We start from the raw sequence: 22,152 nt of genomic DNA, 5'->3' as shown, positions 1-22,152 counted from the left end.
GCGGTGCCTTAAGCATAGGCATTACCCAAAGTTTTGTTATCTTAATATGCGCTTCCCCTTAGGCCACGCATAGTGGTGCATGCCTGTACTCCCAGCACTTGGAAGGCTGAGGCAGAGGATTACAAGCTTGAGGCCAACCAACCTGGGCTACTTAGTGAGTTTAAAGCCAGCCTGAGCTACAAAACAAACCCTGTCTTTAAAAAAGGGGGTTGAGGGAGAAAGAGAAATATTCTGATCAGTGACATTCATTTTAGGATTTTTTTCAGTGATTGTGCCTATATAGTTGACTTCCAAATATTATTATCTATTCTGACTTACTTAATTTAAATTACACATATCCATCTTATATGTCTGACATTTATAACTGAATGCCTCGTATGTAGTTGTGGCAGAAGTGACAGAATCAGAGAAGTTGAAGAATATGATCATGTCTCAGCAGATAAAAAGGAGAATGGAGTTGAGAGCTGTGGCCTTCTGTACTGTAGACATCGATTTTTTAACCATCAAGACTTCCATAGGCTTGAGGTCCAAGTGGTTGTTGATATAACTTTTGACATATGTTTTCAGAGCATCTTCTGCAGATTCAGATCAGTTCCTCTCTGTTCTCACCACCCTATTTCAACCTTCCTACTCAACTAGACTGCCCCATTTGCGTCCTGAATTCTTTCTTTATCTCTAGGCTTTGTGATACAAAGTGGTAATTTGGTTCACAAGCTTAATTCTTTTCCATGATTCTCTGGTTGCAGAATTCGTTCCACAATTTTGATTGCAACCAAATTCTGCAACCAGAATCATGGAAAGAATTGTTAATGAAGCAAGGCACTACTGTGTCCTGATCCATCGTTAGGTTTTAAGTACCTTAAGCAAAATAATTTATAATATTACTTTAATAAAAGTCAAAATATATGATTTCTTTTTGTGAAAAATCAAAACTAAGTATCTGCTTCCTCTCTTCCTATATTCAAGCTAAACTGCTTAATTTAGCCTTTTTATCTTTCTTTTTTAGTCTGTATAATCTGGCCTTTTTCTTCACGAAGATTTTTTTGATCTTCAAAGATTAAAATATTTCCCATTTTATAGTTTCCTGTTGTACTTTATTTACAATACTTTTATTTTGGTATGCTAAGTGCCTCACAATTATTTACATGTCTTCACTCTCCCACTGTATCATAAGTAGAGCTAGTTATTGCTTATCTTTATATATACTCTACCTGATACTGTCCTCATTAAAAATGATCACTAAATGTTTACTGAGTAAACAGTATTTTTTTGCATTGCAGTTTGCTTTTTTTTTTTTTTAAAGAGATCACTATACTTTGGTCTGTGATCATTGATGTCTCTGTATGTAAAAAGTACTATTGAGAATATAAAAATGAGGCAGGGAGCTGAATGCTGTGGGGTGTGGAACTGTGGAGGCTGAGGCTGGAAGATCAAGAGTTCAGAACTAGCTTGGGCAGTATAGCAAGACCCATTCTCAAAAAAGCAGTCTAGAATGTGACAAAAGTAATATACTTATCTATTGCTGGGGTCAAGAAACAATTGTTTACAAGTAAATTAAACCCAAGTACCTGGGAGTGGTGGCACATGCCTATAATCCCAGCAATCCGGAGGCTGAGGCCGGAGGATCACTGTGAGTTTGAGACCAGCCTGTGCTACATAGTGAATTCCAGGTCAGTCTAAACTAAGTAGTAAGACTCTGTTCCAAAAAAAAAAAAAAAAAAAAGCCCAAGTAAGTCCATCAAAAAGGAAAAAATTTATTTGCATAAAGATATACTGTAGTAGGAAGATTATTTATTATATCTACAATTTGCTTATGAGCAAACTAAATATCCAACTATTTTTTGCTTATATAAAGTATAATAGAAAAATAGTTAATGTTGATACAGTGTTTAAGAGCTATAAAAAGATGTTGAGAGAATTCCTTTACAATGTAATACTATAGTATAGAAAATTTTTCTTCAAAAAAGATTTGAAACTTTGAATTCTAGATTTTTTTTTTTTTTTTTTTTTTTTAAACAGAGTCTCACTATGTAGTTGAGACTGACCTGGACTCACTATGTAGTCCAGGCTAGTCTTGAACTCACAGCGATGCTCCTGCCTCAGCCTCAGGAGAGCTGGAGTTACAGGTGTGCACCACCATGCCCAGCTAAATTCTAGATTCTTTTAAATAAGTTTTAAAATTAAATAAAAGGAGAAACATGTAAAAACTTCTATTGTTACTTCCAAGTAAACTCTTGGTTGACAATTATGGTATCTGTTTATGTTTGTGGAAGAAGTAAGATCAAAGTCATAAAATAATTTACTATCATTCATAGCTGTTTAATATGTCCTAAAATGTAATTTTAATTTTTATAGTGATAAGTTAAATGAATTAAGACGACAAAAGGAGAAATTAGAAGAGAAAATTATGGATCAATACAAATTTTATGACCCATCTCCTCCTAGAAGGTACCATTAATCAAGTTTTATGATTTTTTTATTTTGAAAAAAGGTTATGTTATTTCTAGTATTATGGACACTTCTGATTTTTGTGGAGGATTTAATGTGTTGAATTTTAGATTAAGAATTTTTTAAATTCTGTTAGGAGAGGCAACTGGATTACTCTCAAAATGAGAAAATTGATAAAGTCTAAGAAGGATATTAATCGAGAACGTCAGAAATCTCTAACATTAACACCTACCCGCTCAGACTCCAGCGAAGGATTTCTTCAGCTGCCTCATCAAGATAGTCAAGACAGTTCTTCAGTAGGGTCAAATTCTTTAGAAGATGGCCAAACCCTGGGGACCAAGAAAAGCAGCAGTGAGTGCTTAAACTCTTGAATTCAGAATCTTTTCCAAATATTTATTTTTAATATTTAGTATTTTTTATTTGACAAATATTTCTTTCAAGTCTTTTCTGATAAGTGGCATTTCTTTTTAATTCTATATGATTATAAAATTAATTGCATACTGCAATAGTACACAGCCATAATTTTCTGAGACATACAATACACAGAAATACAATTACTTGTCCAGAGAGGTAAAATATTTTAGAAAGAACATTGAAATAAGAGCCAGACTACCAGGCCTTTTACCTTTGCTTTGTACTTCATAGGTTGATCGTAAGAAGCTATGGAAAAATATGTCTTAAGACTTCATTTTCATAAATATCTATAAATTAATGAGAGTGCCTTTTATAATGAAGTTTTTGCTCTTGTACTTTGGAGCAAGGTTATTACACTGGGGGAAACAAAAGAAAAAAGATGTTATTGTCTATTAACAACTGAAGGTTAAGAAAATTATTAAAGAATGCTTAGTAGTTTTAATTGTAATGAAATGGAGATGGGAGATGTGTGTATATAAAATTGTAATATAATTTTTTCTTATACATTAGAAATACCCATTTAAAGCCCTTTATAATTTATAACCTTATTTCATTACTACTGTGCTTACTAGCTAAACAGCAAGAGCAAAGTCAAAGCCTAAATAAGTGTATTTCAAGAGAAAGAATGTTCAATACTAAGTGCTTTGAAGATGCCCAAGAAGTTGATTATCAGTGGTTTTTGTTTTTGTTTTTGTTTTTTTCTTTTTTTGATACCAGGGATTGAACTCGGGTCCTTGCGCTTGCAAGGCAGGCCACCGTACCACTGAGCTAAATCCGTGGCCCTGATTATCAGTGTTTTATAAAATATATAAGCCAGATCATTTAATACTCTCATATGATCAGTGGTGTTACTAGATTTTAAACATGTGTACACACAACACCATTTTTCTGAAATAAACAGCAAGCAAAAGCAGCTACTTCTTCCCCCAGAGGTAGACAGGGAGGAGAAAAAACTGCACCGTGTTTTGTTGGCATCAGGTGATTTATCTCTGAAAGAGACAGTATTTTAGGGAGTAGCTATTAAACATTTATAGCACATATTTCAGATTACAACTATAGAAGCCTGAAAACTAGAATCCATATTTAAGCTACAACAACAAAAAAAAGTATAACACATACAGTTGTATATATACTAATCTCCAGAAAGCAGTGTAATCCTGTATTGCTATAAAAGATTATTGTTATCCTTAGTCTTATGCCATTTATTTAGTCTCATCTACCTAACTAGAAGTTATTGTTTTGGAGAGATAATCTCAATTTTTCCTTTTAAAAAGTTGCAAATCTGCTAAGATGACATTAAGGAAAAAAAATTTTTTTAATTTAAAGATATTTCAACTCAGACATGAGAACATAGGTATAACAGTTTTTTCTGAGATCATCTTGTCTGTTTGAAATATAATTCTGTCATTCATTCATGCTCTCTGCCACAACATTCAGAATAAAAATCAATAAATATTCTCCTTTCCTACAGTTTTCCAGTTTTAGAATTTTTAAAATAAACACAGAACTCATCAATGATCATGTTCCCTTAATTTAAGTATACTTTGGGAAAAGAACATTATATAGCTCCAAAGTAATTGCCATCAAAAGAATTACATTCCCAAAAAAAAGAATTGCATCCCATCCTTGGCACACTTAAAGCTCTTTTTATCCTGTTTGAAAGAGTGTCTGTCTGTCAGTAAAGCAGTCTTTTAAAAATAGTTGAAAACAGAAAAAGGAAAACAGTATCTAAAAAGACAACGTGTGCATGCTGCAACCAATCAGCTTTGTTTGAGCTAAGTGTCCATTTTTGCATTGCTTTCCAGTTCATTTCTTTTTAATCATTGAAAACAGATGTGGTTACCAAGTTTAAAGAGAAAATAGGTCAAGCTGTGTTCTTTCACTCTTTAATGAATGATACTTGTCAGTTTCTCAAGAGTTTTGGTTATTTACAAGATGATGGCAAACCCCAAGAAACAGAATAACTATTTAGGCTGTGTATATTTGTTTTTAATTAAATTTACATGCAGGTTGTTTTCCTAACTCCTAAATTGCTTTTCCAAAAAGGTACAATACTTTTTATTCTTAAATCTCACTAAAAATGTAGCTAAAGAATTAAGTAATCTAGTGAAATTTTTGCTCTAATTGACATAAATTTATGCACAGTGTTTCATTTGATTTTTGTTAATTTCATGAATAGCATCCTTCAGAATGCTTTTTCAATGTCCAATATATTTTTGTCTGCTTTGGGTGCCTCCATTTTTCTTTATCAGGCCTTAGTGCTAACACATATTAATACTATCAAACTACTCCTTTTTTCCCCCTCTTCCTCCCAACCAACGTTTTTTGTAAAAAGAACCCAATATAATTGCTTATTTAATTTTTGGAATGACTTTGCTTTAAAGTTGTGTGTTTCTATATTGTTGTTGAATAATGCATTTGAATACAGTTTAAACCATTATTTTCTTTATTAAAGTTTAGGAGAGTAAGTTTTTAGGGCAAGTTTTTGAAGTTTCTATAGATTGTTTTAAACATCTTTTGGGCACCCTGATTTTTGTATTATTAACTCTCATAGGATGTATGTTTTCCTAAATAAATTTTTCTAAAATAAAGCCTAAAAATATTAAAAGAAAACAAGCTTGAAAAGCCTTTTTTTACATTTTCATTGTGTACACTACCAATAGCCTAGTTTTAAAAGTTTACCTTTACAACTTAACTAGCGAAATTCAATCCAGGTTTTCAAAGTATGTTCCTCATCATTGTCTTCAGTGCTTTTCCAAGTATTTTAAAGTATCGAAGTACATATTTCATATTTCATTATCACTCAGCAGCATGAGAATAATAGCTTTAATATAGCATACATAGCTGAAACTCAACATTCATTTCTGTCCTTAATTTCAACATTTAACTCCCATCTGTTCTTCTTCCTTTTTTTCTTTCATTTCCCTGTTTCTGTTTTTCCTCATGCTCTGACATTAAAGTGGTTGCACTGAAAAGACTGCCCTTTTTGAGGAACAGACCGAAGGATAAAGACAAAATGAAGGCCTGCTACCGTCGTTCTATGTGTAAGACTTTATGACAGTTCAGCTTCTTTTAAATGACTACACTGGCTTCCATTACTAATTTTTCACTAACCTTTCTCTGGACTGTACCAATTTCTTATTTTGCAAAGTGCAGTCTTCCTTTAATTCAAGGAGCTGGAAGAATATTTTTCAAAGCTGGCATTGAATTTGCATTATATGTATGTCTATACTAATACATATACATGCACTTGTTTAGTAATACATATAGTGTACTTGTAAATTTCCAGTGCTTTCTGCAAGTTGATAGAAACGAACCTTGATTTTATATGTCATAGAGATTTTTTTTCCAAAGAAATTTACTTAAGGAAAAGTATAACAAATCCTTTAGCATTAGGAATTTATTTCCTAAATGAACCCAATTTAATAAATAAAATGGCCTGTAATCTTTGAAACTGTTTGTCATTCTTTATACAATAATATTCTGGGTTTTCAGTGGTTGGGTAATTATATAATCACGTTACATGTCTGTCACTTTGGATATCATCTCTTTCAGGTTTTTATTCAGTGGTATACTTATTTGATATAAAAATGAATTATTTCTTTAGTAACCTGCTCTGACCAAGGACTCTTAAGAAATGCTTTCCATTTTAATTCATTTCATTTTTGTCACTACACACATTATAAAGGCTTCTAATTAGATTGCACATCATTGCACAAAAGCATGGCAATTGTACATATCCTGTCTGTCTTTTAAAGGGGGTGGAGAAGAGGGATAAAAGTTTTTACTAAAATTTATCTGCCTTTGGCCTCCTCATTTCATTCAGCTGAATGCATGTAATCAAATGATCTTGTAGTTATAGTTTTTTAAATGTCCATTTACATAAAGTCATAGAAGCCAAATCATTTATAATACAAAAGAAAATTAAGAGCAAATAAATTAATCATGCTGATTCATTTGCTTTCATTTGCATCCCAGCCATGAATGACCTGGTGCAGTCCATGGTCCTAGCAGGACAGTGGACAGGTAGTACTGAGAATTTGGAGGTTCCTGATGATATTTCAACGGGTAAAAGGAGAAAAGAATTGGGAGCTATGGCCTTCTCTACTACAGCCATCAACTTTTCAACTGTCAACTCTTCTGCAGGCTTCAGATCCAAGCAGTTGGTTAATAATAAAGGTATAGGCCGTCTGCTGTTTGCACTGTGGTGAAACTGTTGGCAGCAGGAATTTTAATTTGACTTTCTCCTGTGTACTTTTAAAAGCCTGAAATAATTAATGAAACAATCTAAATTTGTATGGGGAAAACTTTCAAACATTTAAAACATTACACAATTATATAAAATATTTTTAGATATTTCAAAACAATGAATTAATAAGAAAACAGAGGTAAACTAGGTAAACCAGGAAATATCATTTTGGGGATTTTTTTTCCCCAAAAAAAACCTAAAACACTACAGCTTCAACCAAAGAACCACATAGAACAACATAGATTCTTTATATTACAGAATCACAGGGGAGATTTTTGCATAGCTTCTGGTATTGTCCCTAAACAAATCAATTCAGTTTCTTACTCCTAATTTCAGTTTCTGGCTGATTCTATAAAATACGTTAAATAAATATGTGAAGAATTTCTATATTCTGTATAAATAAATTTTGTAATGAAATTTGATTTTTACAGAAATATGTTTAATCCACTTTGCTATTTTATATAGATACTACATCCTTTGAAGACATAAGTCCACCAGGTATAAGTGATGATTCTGGTACGGGATCAAGAGCTCATGGTAAGATATGAACTTTATTTAGAACACATATTAAGTACTAAATAGGAATGTTGAGAATTTTGTATTAAGTAAGTGGATGTGGCATCTCCAGCAGTCTTGTTTTTTTGTCCTGTATCTCATAGTTCTACCATTTCTTCAAACGTAATACTTACTTTTGTCCCTTAAAGATTATTTCTTTGCCTCAGTGTTCCCTCTTTTAATCAAGTTCATTTATAAAGTATGCCTGCGCAATCCTCAAAGGTAATTTTTTTCCATTTTATATAAGGTTAGTTATTATTGTTTTGCCACTAACTTAAAAATATTTTGTAAAGGATGAACTTTAGGAAATGAGTTTTCTATACTGTTCAGTATTTTAGGTTTTTAAATTTCCATCTAAAAAGTCATAAAACTAAATTATTTCAACAAATGGATAACATGTTAAAGGAATTTCAGGATTCTAAGAAGTACTGTTGGCATGTTAACTGTAAAACTGCTTCCCTTGTATAGATAGGAGTACATTACATTAACTGCAGTTGTTCATATTCTTCCTCTTCATGGCATCTCTATATTGTGTAGTTTCTTTTCCCATCTGTTTTAAGTGTCTTGATCCCTAGCATTTTGAGGAGACTGGGGAACGAGTCAGTCTGTCTGTCCAAAGTAGTTCTAATATCTATGTACAAATCATTTTCAAATGTAAATATGCATTGTTCTCATCTTTGAATCTCAGCTATTGTTTGATAAGTATCCTGTTTTGCATTGTCTATCTGAACTATCTGGAAATCCGTTTACTTTCTAATCTATAAGATTCACCTTTCTGTGGACTTGTTCAGCCTGTGACAGTATGCATGATTTCTTCCACAAAGCATTCTGTGATCAGAATGTAAGATTCATTGTTATCAGCTGGAAGTTTTATCACACTGTCTCCTGATTTTTTCATTTAGCTTCAAGACCAGCCAGCCTTGATAGTGGCAGAACATCCACTAGCAATAGCAATAATAATGCTTCACTCCATGAAGTCAAAGGTATGCTGTAGGTAAATTTATTAATGTAGTCCATCCATTTCCAGTAATATTTTTAAAATGGGAGAAGGGGTTGGGGTATAACTCATTAGTAGAGCACACATTTTACATGTACAAGGCCCTGAGTTCAATTCTCCAGTACCAAAGAGTGGGATGGGAATGTTGGAGATGGAAGAAGGTTTCTGGGGTAAAGTGTAAAATCGAAAGTCCAAATCATCTATGTTTTGAAGATAGTTCTTTGGAACATTTATACTTTTTGCATTGTAATACAGATGTATTTCAATGTATACAAATGTAAAAACAGGAGCAGTTATTTTGGTTTCAGTTTTCATCTTCACAGATAAAATACTTTTATTGTAATCTTTATACTTCAAATTTTTCTATAAGTCCTTATTTTACTTACATTTTGTCTTTCATATCTGAATGGTTGTGCTTGATTTTCTCATTATGCGTGTACATTAAACTTGCATTACTCATACTTCACAAATTTTCTAGTTTAATGTATGAATAAAATAAAGGAAAGTTTTTTGTTTTTCCTTTTAAGAAGCAGTTCTCTGGGCCAGGGATGTACCTCAGTGGCATAGCACCTAACTGGCAAATGTGAGGCCTTGAGTTTGAATCCCAGTACTAAAAAATAAATAAATAAATAAAGCAAGAAGCAATTCTCTGTGGGGGGGTGCGCAGGAGGTATATGGATACATTATATCTTCTATAAAATATTATTTGAAGATTATTTTTCCTTTTTTGTTGTTGCTTTGAGACAGGGCCTTGCTGTGTAGTTCAGGATGACCTTAAACTGTTAGCCCAGACTAGCCACAGACTCACCAAGATCCTCCTGCCCCAGCCTCCCACTAGGATTACAGGCGTGCACCACTATGCCTGGCTTCCTTAATTTTTAATTTTTATTTATTTTATTTGTTTCTTTGGTTGGTTGGTTGGTTTTGGTACCAGGGATCAAACTCAGGACCTTGCACTTGCGCAGCAGGCGGCAGAACCACTGAGCTAAATACCTGCCCATCCTTTTTGTCTTTGAAGTAATTTACTATTAATGTTATGACTTCATTACAGTAATCTGAAATATGTGCTTTTTAAGGGGAAGTTAATTTTTTCATTTTACAGTTCTGTTATATCCAGTAGAAAAATATTCTCTGAAAATACATATAAATAATTTCTTCTTCTGATTTAAAATTTTCAGAAAAATCTTATTTCTGTATTTTACATAACTTCAGACAAATTCTTTCATGATCTGCTTTTTACTCTCTATAATTAAGAAAGCATGGAACGATCCAAATTGTATAATTGACAATGTGAAATAGGAAGAAAGGGGCTAAAGGTGTAAGAGAAGTGGAAAGGGTAGGGGAAGGGAAATAAGGGAAAAGAAAAACTATGAGAAAACAAAAAAATGGAAACAAAGTCTTTGTAAATAGGGAAGGTTGAAGGAGGTGAAGGGAGGGCAGGGATATGGGAAAAAAATGAGAATCAAGATCTGTCATGTAAAGGTGCAAGATCCCAATGATAAATGTAACTGTACTGTATACCTAAAATGTACCAATAAACTCAATGAGAAAAAAAAAGCATGGAAAGTTGTACCATGAAGACAAAAAATACAACTTTCCAAGTAACCAAAACAACCTTTGCCATTCATCAAAGCAGATCAGTTCTCTTAAGAAATAACATAGGTCTTAGGAAGCTGTATTCCAACTAGCTAATTTCCATTCTATATTATTCAACCTGAACTGAATCTTGTAAGGCTATACAGGCACCATACCAGCAGTGGACAAAAACAATCATATGATTCAAATCTTCATACCTGATCTCAGCCAAAAGGCCGAGAAGCAATACATGATTCAAATCTTAAGAAAAGAAAAAGAATAAAATACTATATATTTGATTTCATACTTTTACTAGAATTTTCTAACTGCATTCTTTCTCCATTTGACTTCCTTGATATGTGTGCTAATTCAATTCAAGAATTGTTAGGATTATTCATTTAGGATGAACAGAAAAACCTTTAGATTAACTAATGACTTCATAAAGAGGCAAAGAATAAAATTTTTACTTTTGCATTTAAAACAGCTTTGAGTTTTACCATTCTGAAATAATTTAGAATTAATGTACTCATGTTCTTGTTCTAAATTGAACAGTGTTTTAAAATTATTCAAACCTGAATTTTAGTCATCAGTGTTTTAGGGGCCTTCTTTGTATGAGGCTTTCTTTAGGCTCTGAATATAGTGGTAAAAGCATATTTTTGCCTTTTTAGAACTTAAAATATTTGCCACTTTGCAAAATAAGGAGAAAGGTATAGCAGAGAGCTATTAGACTGATGAAAGAATAACATGGTTTCCTAAGCATTTCTAAATAAAACTTGAAAGTAAGTTTGGCAATTCATAGAATAAGAGCTGAGTCAACAAATATAATAATGTTATGACATAGTAATAATCTCATTTCTATTATTAAAGTCTCAATACAGTATTTACTTCTAAAGCAGGTGCAGTTAATAACCAAAGCAGGCCACAAAGCCACAGTAGTGGAGAATTTAGCCTGCTTCATGATTATGAGGCGTGGTCCAGCAGTGGAAGTAGTCCAATCCAGTACTTGAAAAGACAGACCAGATCAAGTCCAGTGCTGCAGCACAAAATGTCAGAATCACTAGAAACTCGAACACACCACAAGATAAAAACTGGTTCCCCTGGAAGTGAAGTCGTTACTCTACAACAATTTTTAGAAGAAAGCAACCAGCTTACCTCAATACAGGTTAGTTTTATGTATGGTGACCCTATCTAGATGAGTACTAGAATGTCTATAATGATAAATTTTTTTTTATTATGACGTGTTTAAGTGATACCAGCCTTATAATTTATAGCTCAATATATAAGGAAAATCAAAATAGTTTTAATTCACTTTCTGCTTTGATTTTTTTGAACAGTTAAAATCTTCAAGTCAAGAGAATCTTTTAGATGAAGTAATGAAAAGTTTATCTGTCTCTTCTGACTTTTTGGGAAAAGACAAGCCAGTTAGCTGTGGTCTGGCCAGGTCAGTAAGTGGAAAAGCCCCAGGGGACTTCTGTGATAGACGGACAGCTAAGCCTGAGTTTGTGAGAGCTGGTTCTCGAAAGACTGAAGGTGCCTACGTCATTAGTTCTGCAGGAAAACCTACACCAGGCACTCAAGGAAAGATAAAATTTGTTAAAGAAACCTCTGTGTCACGACAATCAAAAGATAGCAACCCTTATGCCACTTTACCTCGTGCAAGCAGTGTAATCTCAACTGCTGAAGGAACTACTCGCAGGACAAGCATCCATGACTTTTTGACCAAGGATAGTAGACTGCCGATGTCCGTTGACTCATCACAGCCTGCTGCTGATAGCAACATCACTGCAGCATCTAGTGAGTACACTTTACACCAGGGGTCCTCTCACATGCTTAGTGGTCTATCCCAAGATATAGGCTCTCATGCCCAAAATGACTTAACTATAGCTAAGCCTGAGTCTCTATATTCCCAAGCTAGAAACTCAAGAACAGAAAGGTCATATTTTCTAAACCAAACTTTTTCAACTACTAATGTGTCTTACGATGTATTTGGAATGTCATGTAAAGATAGCACAGAGTCATTTACTATGGCTCACTCATCTCAGCCATTCTTATCCCTGAACACAGAATTGGTTAGTAACATAAGTGGGTTTCCTCTCAGGCTGACTATCAGAGAAACAAACCAGCCTTCTGCCTCTTTGGAAGAAGCTTCACAGAAAAGTATTGAACAGTTCTCTGATAGTCAGTATCCTAGTAATAGTAACCCACAATCCTTCATGGATACCAATAATCTTGTCACTCCTGCATGCCTCTATCCTGATGACACAGAATCTACATTGTTGGTTTCTGAGGATAATCAAACTGTTTGGTATGAATATGGTTGTGTATGATCAAAAAAGCATAGTATATTGATGTTATTTGATATATACTACACTTCTCTAATCTCATTTGAAGAGCTAATGTTGTACCATTTTGGCTAGGTTTATGTTTTAAGATTGTTGCATAGTCTTCAGCTGTATGTGGTGGCATGTATATAAACATGAATGTGTACCCACACCAAAGCCTGCATGAAATGTTAATTACATTGTACATTCTCTGCATGCCTTTAAAAACCTCAGCCATACATTCTTTTCCTTCACATTTTTGTCACTTGATAAAAGATTATTACTTTCATATCCAGAAGCATGTTAAAATAGTTGCATGTTTCATTACCAAGAAGGCATTTCCAAGTCGTGTTTGCTTCGTTGCTTCTAAAAAGAATGTTCATTTCCTCCCTTCCTGCCTTTCTGACCCTCCTTCTCTGTCTTACTTTTTTTTCCCAAGAATGTGCATTTCATATTGCACATGTACAGTATCAATAAGGGATATTTATCTTTCTTTGTATTTTCCTTCATCTGATAAATGCAAGAGCATTTATCTTTCTTTCAAGATGAGTTATTTGCTTAGAATCAACTAACACAAGTTTTTCCAATTCTTTTTTTTATACAGAGTTAATGAAAAATAAAGTATATGCAACATATTGAAAACTTGTATTTTTGCTTCTCTTCTAAAAGGGTTTACAAAGTGGTATAAATTATTACTTGTACTAATTATTAAAATATATATTATAGTCTTAAAATAATTTCAAAAATAATACATCATGCTAACATATAAAACTAGGCCTTATAACCAATGAAAAATAAATGGTTTTAGGGCCGGGATTTAGCTCAGTGGTTACACCTCCTGCCTTGCAAGCACAAGGAACCGAGTTCAATTCCCAGTACCAAAAACAAAACAAAAATAAATGTTTTTAGAACAAATTATAAAGCAATACAGAATAATTAAAAAGAGACTATTTATAAATTCTGACTACAGTATTACAAACTTATCTTAGTTTATATGTATCACTTTCCAAAATCGTTAAATTTGAGTTTCTAACTCCTAAATATATTTTTAAATTTTTTTAATTTTTTTGGTACTGGGGATCAAACTAAGGTCCTTGCGCTTGCCAAGCAACCGCCAGAACCACTGAGCTAAATCCCTGGCCCCTAACTCCTATATTTTAAAAAAATCTGTAACCTTGATTTACTTCTTTCTGGAGGGAGAGGAGTATATCTTAGCTTTGTCTCTGAAATGTTTTTGCCATTTTTTAATGTTGCCTAAGTACCTAAGTATTATCGCATCTAGAATGCCTTTGAAATGTAACTTTTTTTTGGTTGTGATACTGAAGACTGAACCCAGGGGCTATATTCCCATTCCCAGCCCTTTTTATTTTGAGGAAGGGTGTTGCTAAAGCGCTAAATTGCCCAGGCCAGGCTTGTATTTGAAATCTTCCCACCTCAGCTTCTCAGAGTGCTGGGATTATGGGCATGTGCTACCACACCTGGCTGAAATGTCACTTTGTAAGTGAGGAGGTATTATTACTTTATACTTGTTATTACATGACAAAAATAATTACAGATAATCTTTGTTTAATGAAATTTGTGTCCTTTGTGAAATTGGTTATTCTCTTGTACTTACACAGGATCATTTCAGAGACTAAAGTCTCTTTTATATTGTTGACTGTGAGGATTTTTTTCATAGCTAGTACTAAACCTGCCAATTAAATGAGCACAGTCAAAAAGTCTGCAAAATTTTAGTACCAGTTAGTGAGTGTACTTTCTGCATGAATACACCATTCTAATTTACTGTCAGCTTTTTGCCTGTCAGTCCTAACACATCATATATTTTTGGTGCTAACATAATCCTTTTTTATTTATAACCTAATAATAAAATTAGGTAAATATGGCTGAAATTAGATGGAGGCCATATATGACCCAAATATAAAAGTTAGTGTCATTTATTTTCCAAATTGAGTCAAAGATCTTTTTTCACAAACATTTCAAATTTCCATATATCATAAATCTGACCATAACCACTTTAAATTTAAAATATTAATGTCATTCATTCAAAATACTTTGAAGATCCTGTGCTATTATATTTTAAATTATTTTAAAAATCAAACTTACAGGATAGAATTATTTCCTACCAAATGGCTATGTGATATATATGTGGTAAAATTGTGTGTGTGTGTGTGTGTGTGTGTGTGTGTGTGTGTGTGTGTTAAGAAAGACATACATACTGTGTCCTTGTGTTGTGAGGACTGAGAATGCAGACTAGACTTCCTTTAGAAACCATGGAGTCATAAAATCTCCCCAAAACAATACTAGTATCTCACTTAATGTTTCTTTGGAATCAAATTTTTAGGGGTAGAAAAAAATTTGTAACTCATGGAAATAGTGTCTCTCAAAAAAATTTTAAATCAGCATAATAGTTGGTATAAATGAAAATCTACATTGGTGACCCACACTTAATAAAGATAAAAGTGAATCAACTCTGATTCAATTAATTAAGCATGTGCACTTATTTTTTCCTTAGGAAAAAGATCTAGTAAATATCTTTATAAATATCTAGTTTCACAAAGGATTATTTGAGAATTATTTAAGATGGAATGCTGTCATTTTATAAATGATGGGATTGAATTGCTTTTATGTTATGTTAGATTTCTAGAAATTATACCTGTGTGATTTAGGCAATAACTGTAAACATAAGGTCATGGTTTAGGTCCACTTTGAAGGAAACAATTTCAGCTATCAATAATGTTAAGTAGGTATATTATTTGCCTCTAAAATAGGCCTCAGCCGTATTTTTCCTAGTAAATAATACACATAGTTCATTTTGGATGCTTGCTTGCTTCTGCCTTTGTGTGAAAGATTTTTTATTTAAACTGTATGGTGACCATTTAGAATAAACAAGAAGTATGTAAGCCTGTCTGACAGTCAGAGGGAAAAAAATGTGTTACAGGTTTGGTTTTTTTTAAAGCTTTCATGGGCTGGGGATTTAGCTCAGTGTTTCCAGCCCTGCCACGCAAGTGCAAGGTCCTGAGTTCAATTCCCAGTACCAAAAAAAGAAAAAGAAAAAATAAAAAAGCTTTCATGACAATGTTATTTTTACAGCTTTAAAATACAAAAAAATCAGCCTCAAGTAATGAGATATGTAAAAGATTGATAAATTTACAAGTTACTAATAAATTTACAAGTTACAGAATTCCCCTCCTTGCCCTACTGAATGACAGCTCTTTAGTTTCTTATCTCCATGTATTGTATTATGTTTAACCTTTGACTAAATAACATGAAATACTTTTCTCCTGCAGATGTGGACAAAGTACAAGAAAGCAGAAATTCAAAAAGCAGGTCTAGGGAGCAACAAAGCTCCTAATTCTATTACCCACTACATGACATGTGGGCCAAGTGGTGAGTTTACTGCTTAAAATGTAAATGAGATTAGTCTCATTTATACAAACTAACTGACTTAAATGACAGCAAGTGCACATGTCATTAACAGATGTAAATATTGCTTGCTTAATGCATTGGCTTTTCTGACCTATGTACTAGTAAAGCAAGGTTAGTTCTTTGCCATGGGTTTTTGCCTGAGAGTGCAGGAAACAGTTTATTTTAAAAATTATTTTTCTTTAAATTTAATTTTACTAATTAATATTGTGAAGTCTTTTTATGATAGAAATAACTTCACAAATTTCTTGATAATTGATGAGAATAAACTAGATGTCTATTCTCTGAAACTGATGTCTATCAAAGAAAAGTTGTCTCTGATTTTCTGTCACACTCTCATTCCCTTAGAAATGCCTGGTGCATGCTCATATTCTTATAGTGGCTGCTTTGTAATATATATTCCTCTTATCCTTAAGCTTTCCTTATATTTTCTTTCTTCTTTCTACCTTGCAACGAAATACAGAGAGAAAAATGCCCTTCAGTTTCTCAGTATGAAGCCTTTATTTGTGAAGTAACAAGACACCTAGCAACTAGAGAACCATTTTTTTAAAAATCTTTTAAGACTTTAAACAGTCCTTCGTGAATAGAGCAGGCAAGAAATACAAACCTTCATTCCTTCCTTGAATCAAGGAGCACTACTGGATTCAACTGCCAAAAGTATTAGAAGGTTTTAGGACTTAACTATACATTGTATTGTTAAGCTCTGCTGAATAAAGGACATTCTCTCAGTAAAGACCACAAGTGTTTTAAAGTTAAGTGTTACAAGAAGTACTCCAAAAACAATCTACTTCCTTCATCATTTGTTTATTAATTTATCCATGTTTGCTTAATGCTCCTGCTACGTATTAGCCAAAAGCTACTCGTTTATATTTAGTTGTATAAATCTAAATTAAATCTGTAGTATTTTGTGGAATGTATTATATATCAAGATACAGAGAAAATTGTTTTAGCATGTCAGAGCCTTTTTGGTTAGCAGACTGCATGTGTTGGTACTTTTTTTAAAGCAATTATTTCAATGCCCTGCAACAGAAATTCTGTTATAAGATACATCTGAAAAATCCATAATGAGATATACGAGTTATACAAAATTTAGTTACATGAATCTCCATATTCCTCACTAAGGTACACTAAGCATTCATACATGGGTCCAAGATAAAAGTTTTTCTGAAACGATTTTTAGTAAGATGGTTTTTCAACAACTAGCATTCCCAAGATAAAGTTGTTGTGCTTTAACTCATTTCCCTTCTTTGCTATTGGATTATGTATGTTTGTTTCTTTTAACTTAAGAGCTGTCTGTTTCTTAAGAAGTTTTCTTATGGCAGAAAAATAATGTAAATAATGTACGATGATCTACATTTTGCCAGGAACTCATTTATTAAGATTATCGTTTATTAATAAGAATTTTTCTGGTTTTTGTCCTTTATAATATTACATTAAAGTTGGTAACTATTATTGGTACTTTTGAAATATTTGTATGCATTTGTTACCTTAAACATTTGGAAGAAGCACAAAAACGTAGATTTTAGTTAACCCAGAGAAACATCAATTTTTTATTAATTCCAATTTTATATCACAGTTTTATTTTCTTATGAAATCCAAAAAAGGCAGTGATACTTGTGCAAATTCATTATTTAACATAAATATCAAAAATAATCTGAAGTGAGAAGTTATTGACTTTTTATTTTAACAGTATACTTCTTAGGCTGTCATTACCAGCTCTAAAGAACTTTTGGGAATTATTCCATATTCCATAATGTATGGTTTATGAATTCTGTGTATCATCACTAACACAGTAGCCATGGAAAAAAGCCCTCCTCACCCCTCATCTCTGTCTGTCTCTCTCTTTGGTAAGCCAGTAGTAGTGTTGTATGTATAGTTATCTTTGGAATGACCATCAATAAAAAAGAAAGACAGCATGTTTAATAGACCAGAAATTGAAATGGAAGTTAGAGAACTTGGATTTATTAAGTCAGTTTCACCATTAATGTAAGTTTTACCACCAAGTAATACTATAAATGATTTTTAAATTCTTGGATGAAAGGTGCTATGTAAATATAAATACAAAGGAATCTTACTGAAATACACATATTGCACAACAAAAATATTAAAAAATCTATTCTCTAGACTTTTAAAACTCTATCATGACTCCCTGGAGCATCAAATTAATAAATGGGTATCATGGCAGGCTAGAGACATGTGATGTAAAAAATGTAAATTTATTTTTGGTTGGATAAGTTGAAAATAAAAGTAGAAATTGTTTTAGCTAAATATAGTAAGTGGATAACTTAGATTTATATTAACTAGCATCTAATTTGCACAACTAGGACACATTCCAGGACAGTGACTGAAAGCTAAAACCTGGTGAGTACAGGGTGGCCCAATCAGTGTATATCAGTTTGACCTCTCCAAGATACTAAATCCTAAAATAGAGAACCCATTGAGTTAACCAGCACATTAATGCTTCAACAGAAAGTGCTGAATGACAGCCTGTGAAGTACTAAATCTGAGTAGAATAATCTTAATAAAGGACAACTAAAGAAACAGGATTGGACCAGGGATTTAGCTTAGTGGCACTGTGCCTGTCTGTCAAGTGCAAGCTCCTGAGTTCAATCCTGGGTACCAGTGGGAAAAAAAGAAAGAAAGAAACAACCAAGAGAATAACAAAAATTCAAATATTCTTAATTATACTCCTCACATTTTTCATGCCATTTCAAGGAAGGACTAGAAAATAACTACATGAATATTTTACTTTCTCCAAAAGCAACCCACAGAAGCAAACTTCATAGGAAGCCTTTCTTACATAAACTTCTGCCAAACAAAATAGTAAAGCCAGTTGGAACTAAGCAGTACTATTTTCCTAACAAGGGCCTACATGGTTTTAAGTGTCTGGCTCTATTATGAAGTAACACCTAAAGAAAACCCCAAGGAAACTGAAAAATTCACTATACAGGGTAATAGCTTTGGCCCAGAGCTCTAATATTGTGCTTCAGATCTAGCTATGTGGAAATGTGTTGGCCCAAACGTTTTGGTTATCAAAACGTTTATAAGACAGGTTCATACATCATAGCACCTTGCATTCAAGGCATGGTAAAAGTCTAACTTAAAAATAATCACTGTGCACATTACAGAACTGCACCTACTTCATAGAAGTACTATAGCCTGTACTGTCTTATCAGTTTATGTCAGGAAGTGAGAATAATACTGTACCAAATCTGGAATTACAATGAGGAGTAATAATGTATGCTAAATTGCTTTTGTGTTTAAAAGTTATTTTTTATGAGAAAAGTGGTGAATTTGTTTTTCTTTCTTTTCAGCTACTCTTAATCCTGAATTTTTTTTTTTAAGCCTCAAATGAATAGTACAAAAGGAGCCCATTTTATAATAAACCTTAATGCACATGTTGAGATATCTGGACAATGAAAATGCCTTAAAAAAGAATGCTTAATGAATAATGTTGCACTTCCAACACCCTTTAACAAAACTTAATTTTAAATTGTCTTTTTCTTTTCTACTAAGGGTTCTGTTTCAGTGTTTGCCATTGTACTTACAACTGTTATTAAATACCAAATCAAATAATATAAAAGCTGTAACATTTCCTTTAAAATTAAATGAGGGATTTCGAATTGGGTGGCAAAACGTTTATTACTTGACAATAAACATTAGCCACAAGAATCCAACTCATGAGACACCACTGTTTGGTTGATTTGTCTTTTTAAAACATTTATTCTCATCTTAAACTGTTTATCCTTAAAAATTTAAGTTGGATTAACATTCACTTTTCAAACTGATACAAAAATAAAACAGGTGATTTTTCTATAACAAGTGGTTATTAATCATTTTAAAATCATGTGATTTTAGCCAACTATTACTGTTTGCCCTGGAGAATTACTTTCAGATACAACCCATAATACGATTTAGATTATTTCATCCTAATCATTTGAAAATAAGAGGTTTGGGAGGAAAAGAAGACAGTTTCTCAATACTCATTCCCAGCAGAGGTTAACTATAATCTGTAGTTGTCCCCTTTATCAGAGGGGACTATGTTCCAAGACATTTATGGATGCCTAAAACTATAAATAATATCAAAGCCTATATATACTATTTTCCTGTACATACCTATGGTAAAGTTTAGTTTGTAAGTTAGGCACAGTAATAACAAAATGAAACAATTACAGTATACTGTAATAAAGTTATGGTCTTAAAATCTTACTGTACTAATGATGATGTGATATGATAAAATCCTTATATGAGAAGAGATGAAGTGAAGTGGGTAATTGGAAAAATTGTGACATTAGGCTACTGCTGATCCAGTAACCGAGAAAGCTCCAAAGTAACTAATGGTGAGGTAGTATATACAGCATGGATATGCTAGACAAATTAATGATTCATTCATATTCTAGGCAGGATGGAATGGGATGGCATGAAATTTCATCCAACTATTCAGAACACCATACAGTTTAAAACTTAGGAACTCTCTTTCTGAAACTTGCCGTTTAATATTTTTCGGCTGCAGCTGACCACAAGTAACTGAAAACTTGGTAAGCAAAATTGCAGAGAAGGGGGAACTAGTCAGGCTGCACAAATTAATCTTTCATTTTCACCTAGACACGAAAGCAATTGGCTTTATGTCCTTAAGAGTCAGTCTTTCTAGGCCTGTGTTCACCATTAGACCAGATATCCAAGGTCCTCAAATTCTATGACTCCACTCCTTTACGTGAAAGCAGCCTGAAATAAAGTTTATTTGTAGGTAAAAACGTGGAACCTTAGAATAAGGTAATCACTTTATTTTGCCTTTCAGCAGTACAACATAGTGCAAATTAAGTACAGTACCTACTAGATATAAATTATTTTCTAGGGCTGGGAATTTAGCTCAGTGGTTCTGCCACCTGCGTCGCAAATGCAAGGTCCTGAGTTTGATCCCTGGTACCAAAATATAAAAAAATAAAAAACCAAAACTCTACAAATTATTTTCTGAAGAATCCATCAGGAAAATGTGGTTAAGAATATACCATTCAGGGGCTGGGGATTTAGCTCAGTGGTTCGGTGGCCTGCCATGCAAGCGCAAAGACCCGAGTTAGAGCCCTGGTACCAAAAAAAAAAAAAAAAGACATTTGTGAAGAATATACCATTCAGGGGCGGGGAATTTAGCTGAGTGGAGCCACTGCCTGCCTCACAAGTGCAGGATGACAAGTTTGATCACCAGCACCCCCCTCCGCCGCCCCACAGAATATACCATTCAGTAGCTAGGTATGGTGGCACTCACATGTAATTACAGAACTCTGGAAGTCTGTGGCAGGAGAATCACAAATTCAAGCCTAGCCTTGGCAACTTAACTGACCTAGCTGAGTTTCCCAAAATAAAAAACTTTAGAAGGCTAGGGATGAAGATCAGTACAAAGGCCCTGGGTTCAATCCCCAGTACTACGAAAAAAATTTTTTTCTAAGTTTTTTTCATTGTACTAAGGAAAATTTAAGAATTTTCATGACCACAAGAAGAGAAATTTTTATGGTCTAGTCTTTATCAGCTCCATTAATGAAAAACTTGTGTTTGAATATAAGTAAGGTGAAAAATGTCATTCTCTCACTTCTCATTTAAGTAGCTTCTATGACAAATGACTGTATTTTCCTAGTTCAGAGGTCCCAATTAAAAGGATAAGTAAAAATATCATTGAAATAGGATAGTAAAATAGGCTAAAGGACAGAAGAAACTTGTACAGTATGTTCACACTGCTAACCCCTGAAGACTAAATATGAACATACTTTTTAATGGCTTAATGTATATTATGCTATTGAGTATTAAAGTGTGATTTTAATAGTGTGATGATTATAATAATTTTTCATTTATAGTTTGTTTTCTAGATTAAAATTACAATATTTTAAAAATAAGCCAGGCATGGTGGCACATGCCTGTAATCCCAGTATTCCAGAGGCTGAGGCAGGAGGAGCAAGTTCAAGGCCAGCCTAGATGACCTACAGTGAGTTTAAGGATAGTCTGAACTATATTGCAAGACTCTGTCAAAAAAATTTTACTGGAAAAAAATATAACTGGTTTATAAAGAAATATCCAACAATGTAAAGTTTTTATTGCCCCAAGCTGGTTTTCATGGTCTTGCTGGAGAATCCATATTCTTTAATCCTAATTTTCTACAAGTACCTACATCAACAACCTAA

General features: G+C 33.1%; 1 protein-coding gene across 12 annotated transcripts in view; it reads left to right on the top strand.

Moving 5' to 3' along the window:
* The window catches only part of Ccdc88a (coiled-coil domain containing 88A), a 154,430-nt gene extending 134,355 nt beyond the window's left edge, over positions 1–20,075 (top strand). For 3 of the 12 annotated variants that reach the window (XM_010615855.3, XM_010615860.3, XM_010615854.3), the window contains 8 exons: positions 2,356–2,448; positions 2,585–2,799; positions 5,823–5,906; positions 6,841–7,041; positions 7,577–7,648; positions 8,569–8,649; positions 11,132–11,400; positions 11,573–13,111. In XM_010615855.3, the coding sequence (XP_010614157.1) occupies positions 2,356–2,448; positions 2,585–2,799; positions 5,823–5,906; positions 6,841–7,041; positions 7,577–7,648; positions 8,569–8,649; positions 11,132–11,400; positions 11,573–12,565 (2,008 nt within the window). In that variant the 3' untranslated portion in view covers positions 12,566–13,111. Of the gene's footprint in view, positions 1–2,355; positions 2,449–2,584; positions 2,800–5,822; positions 5,907–6,840; positions 7,042–7,576; positions 7,649–8,568; positions 8,650–11,131; positions 11,401–11,572; positions 13,113–13,163; positions 13,255–15,846; positions 15,947–16,445 lie in introns of those variants that run through there. The other 9 variants (XM_010615863.3, XM_010615862.3, XR_778647.3 and 6 more) reach the window with 8 other exon arrangements.
* Positions 20,076–22,152: the final 2,077 nt, after the last annotated feature.

This window comes from Fukomys damarensis, unplaced genomic scaffold, assembly GCF_012274545.1.
Source record: "Fukomys damarensis isolate Sample0158 unplaced genomic scaffold, DMR_v1.0_HiC HiC_scaffold_2, whole genome shotgun sequence".
NCBI classification, from domain to species: domain Eukaryota; kingdom Metazoa; phylum Chordata; class Mammalia; order Rodentia; family Bathyergidae; genus Fukomys; species Fukomys damarensis.
This window is presented reverse-complemented; position numbering and strand designations above follow the sequence as displayed.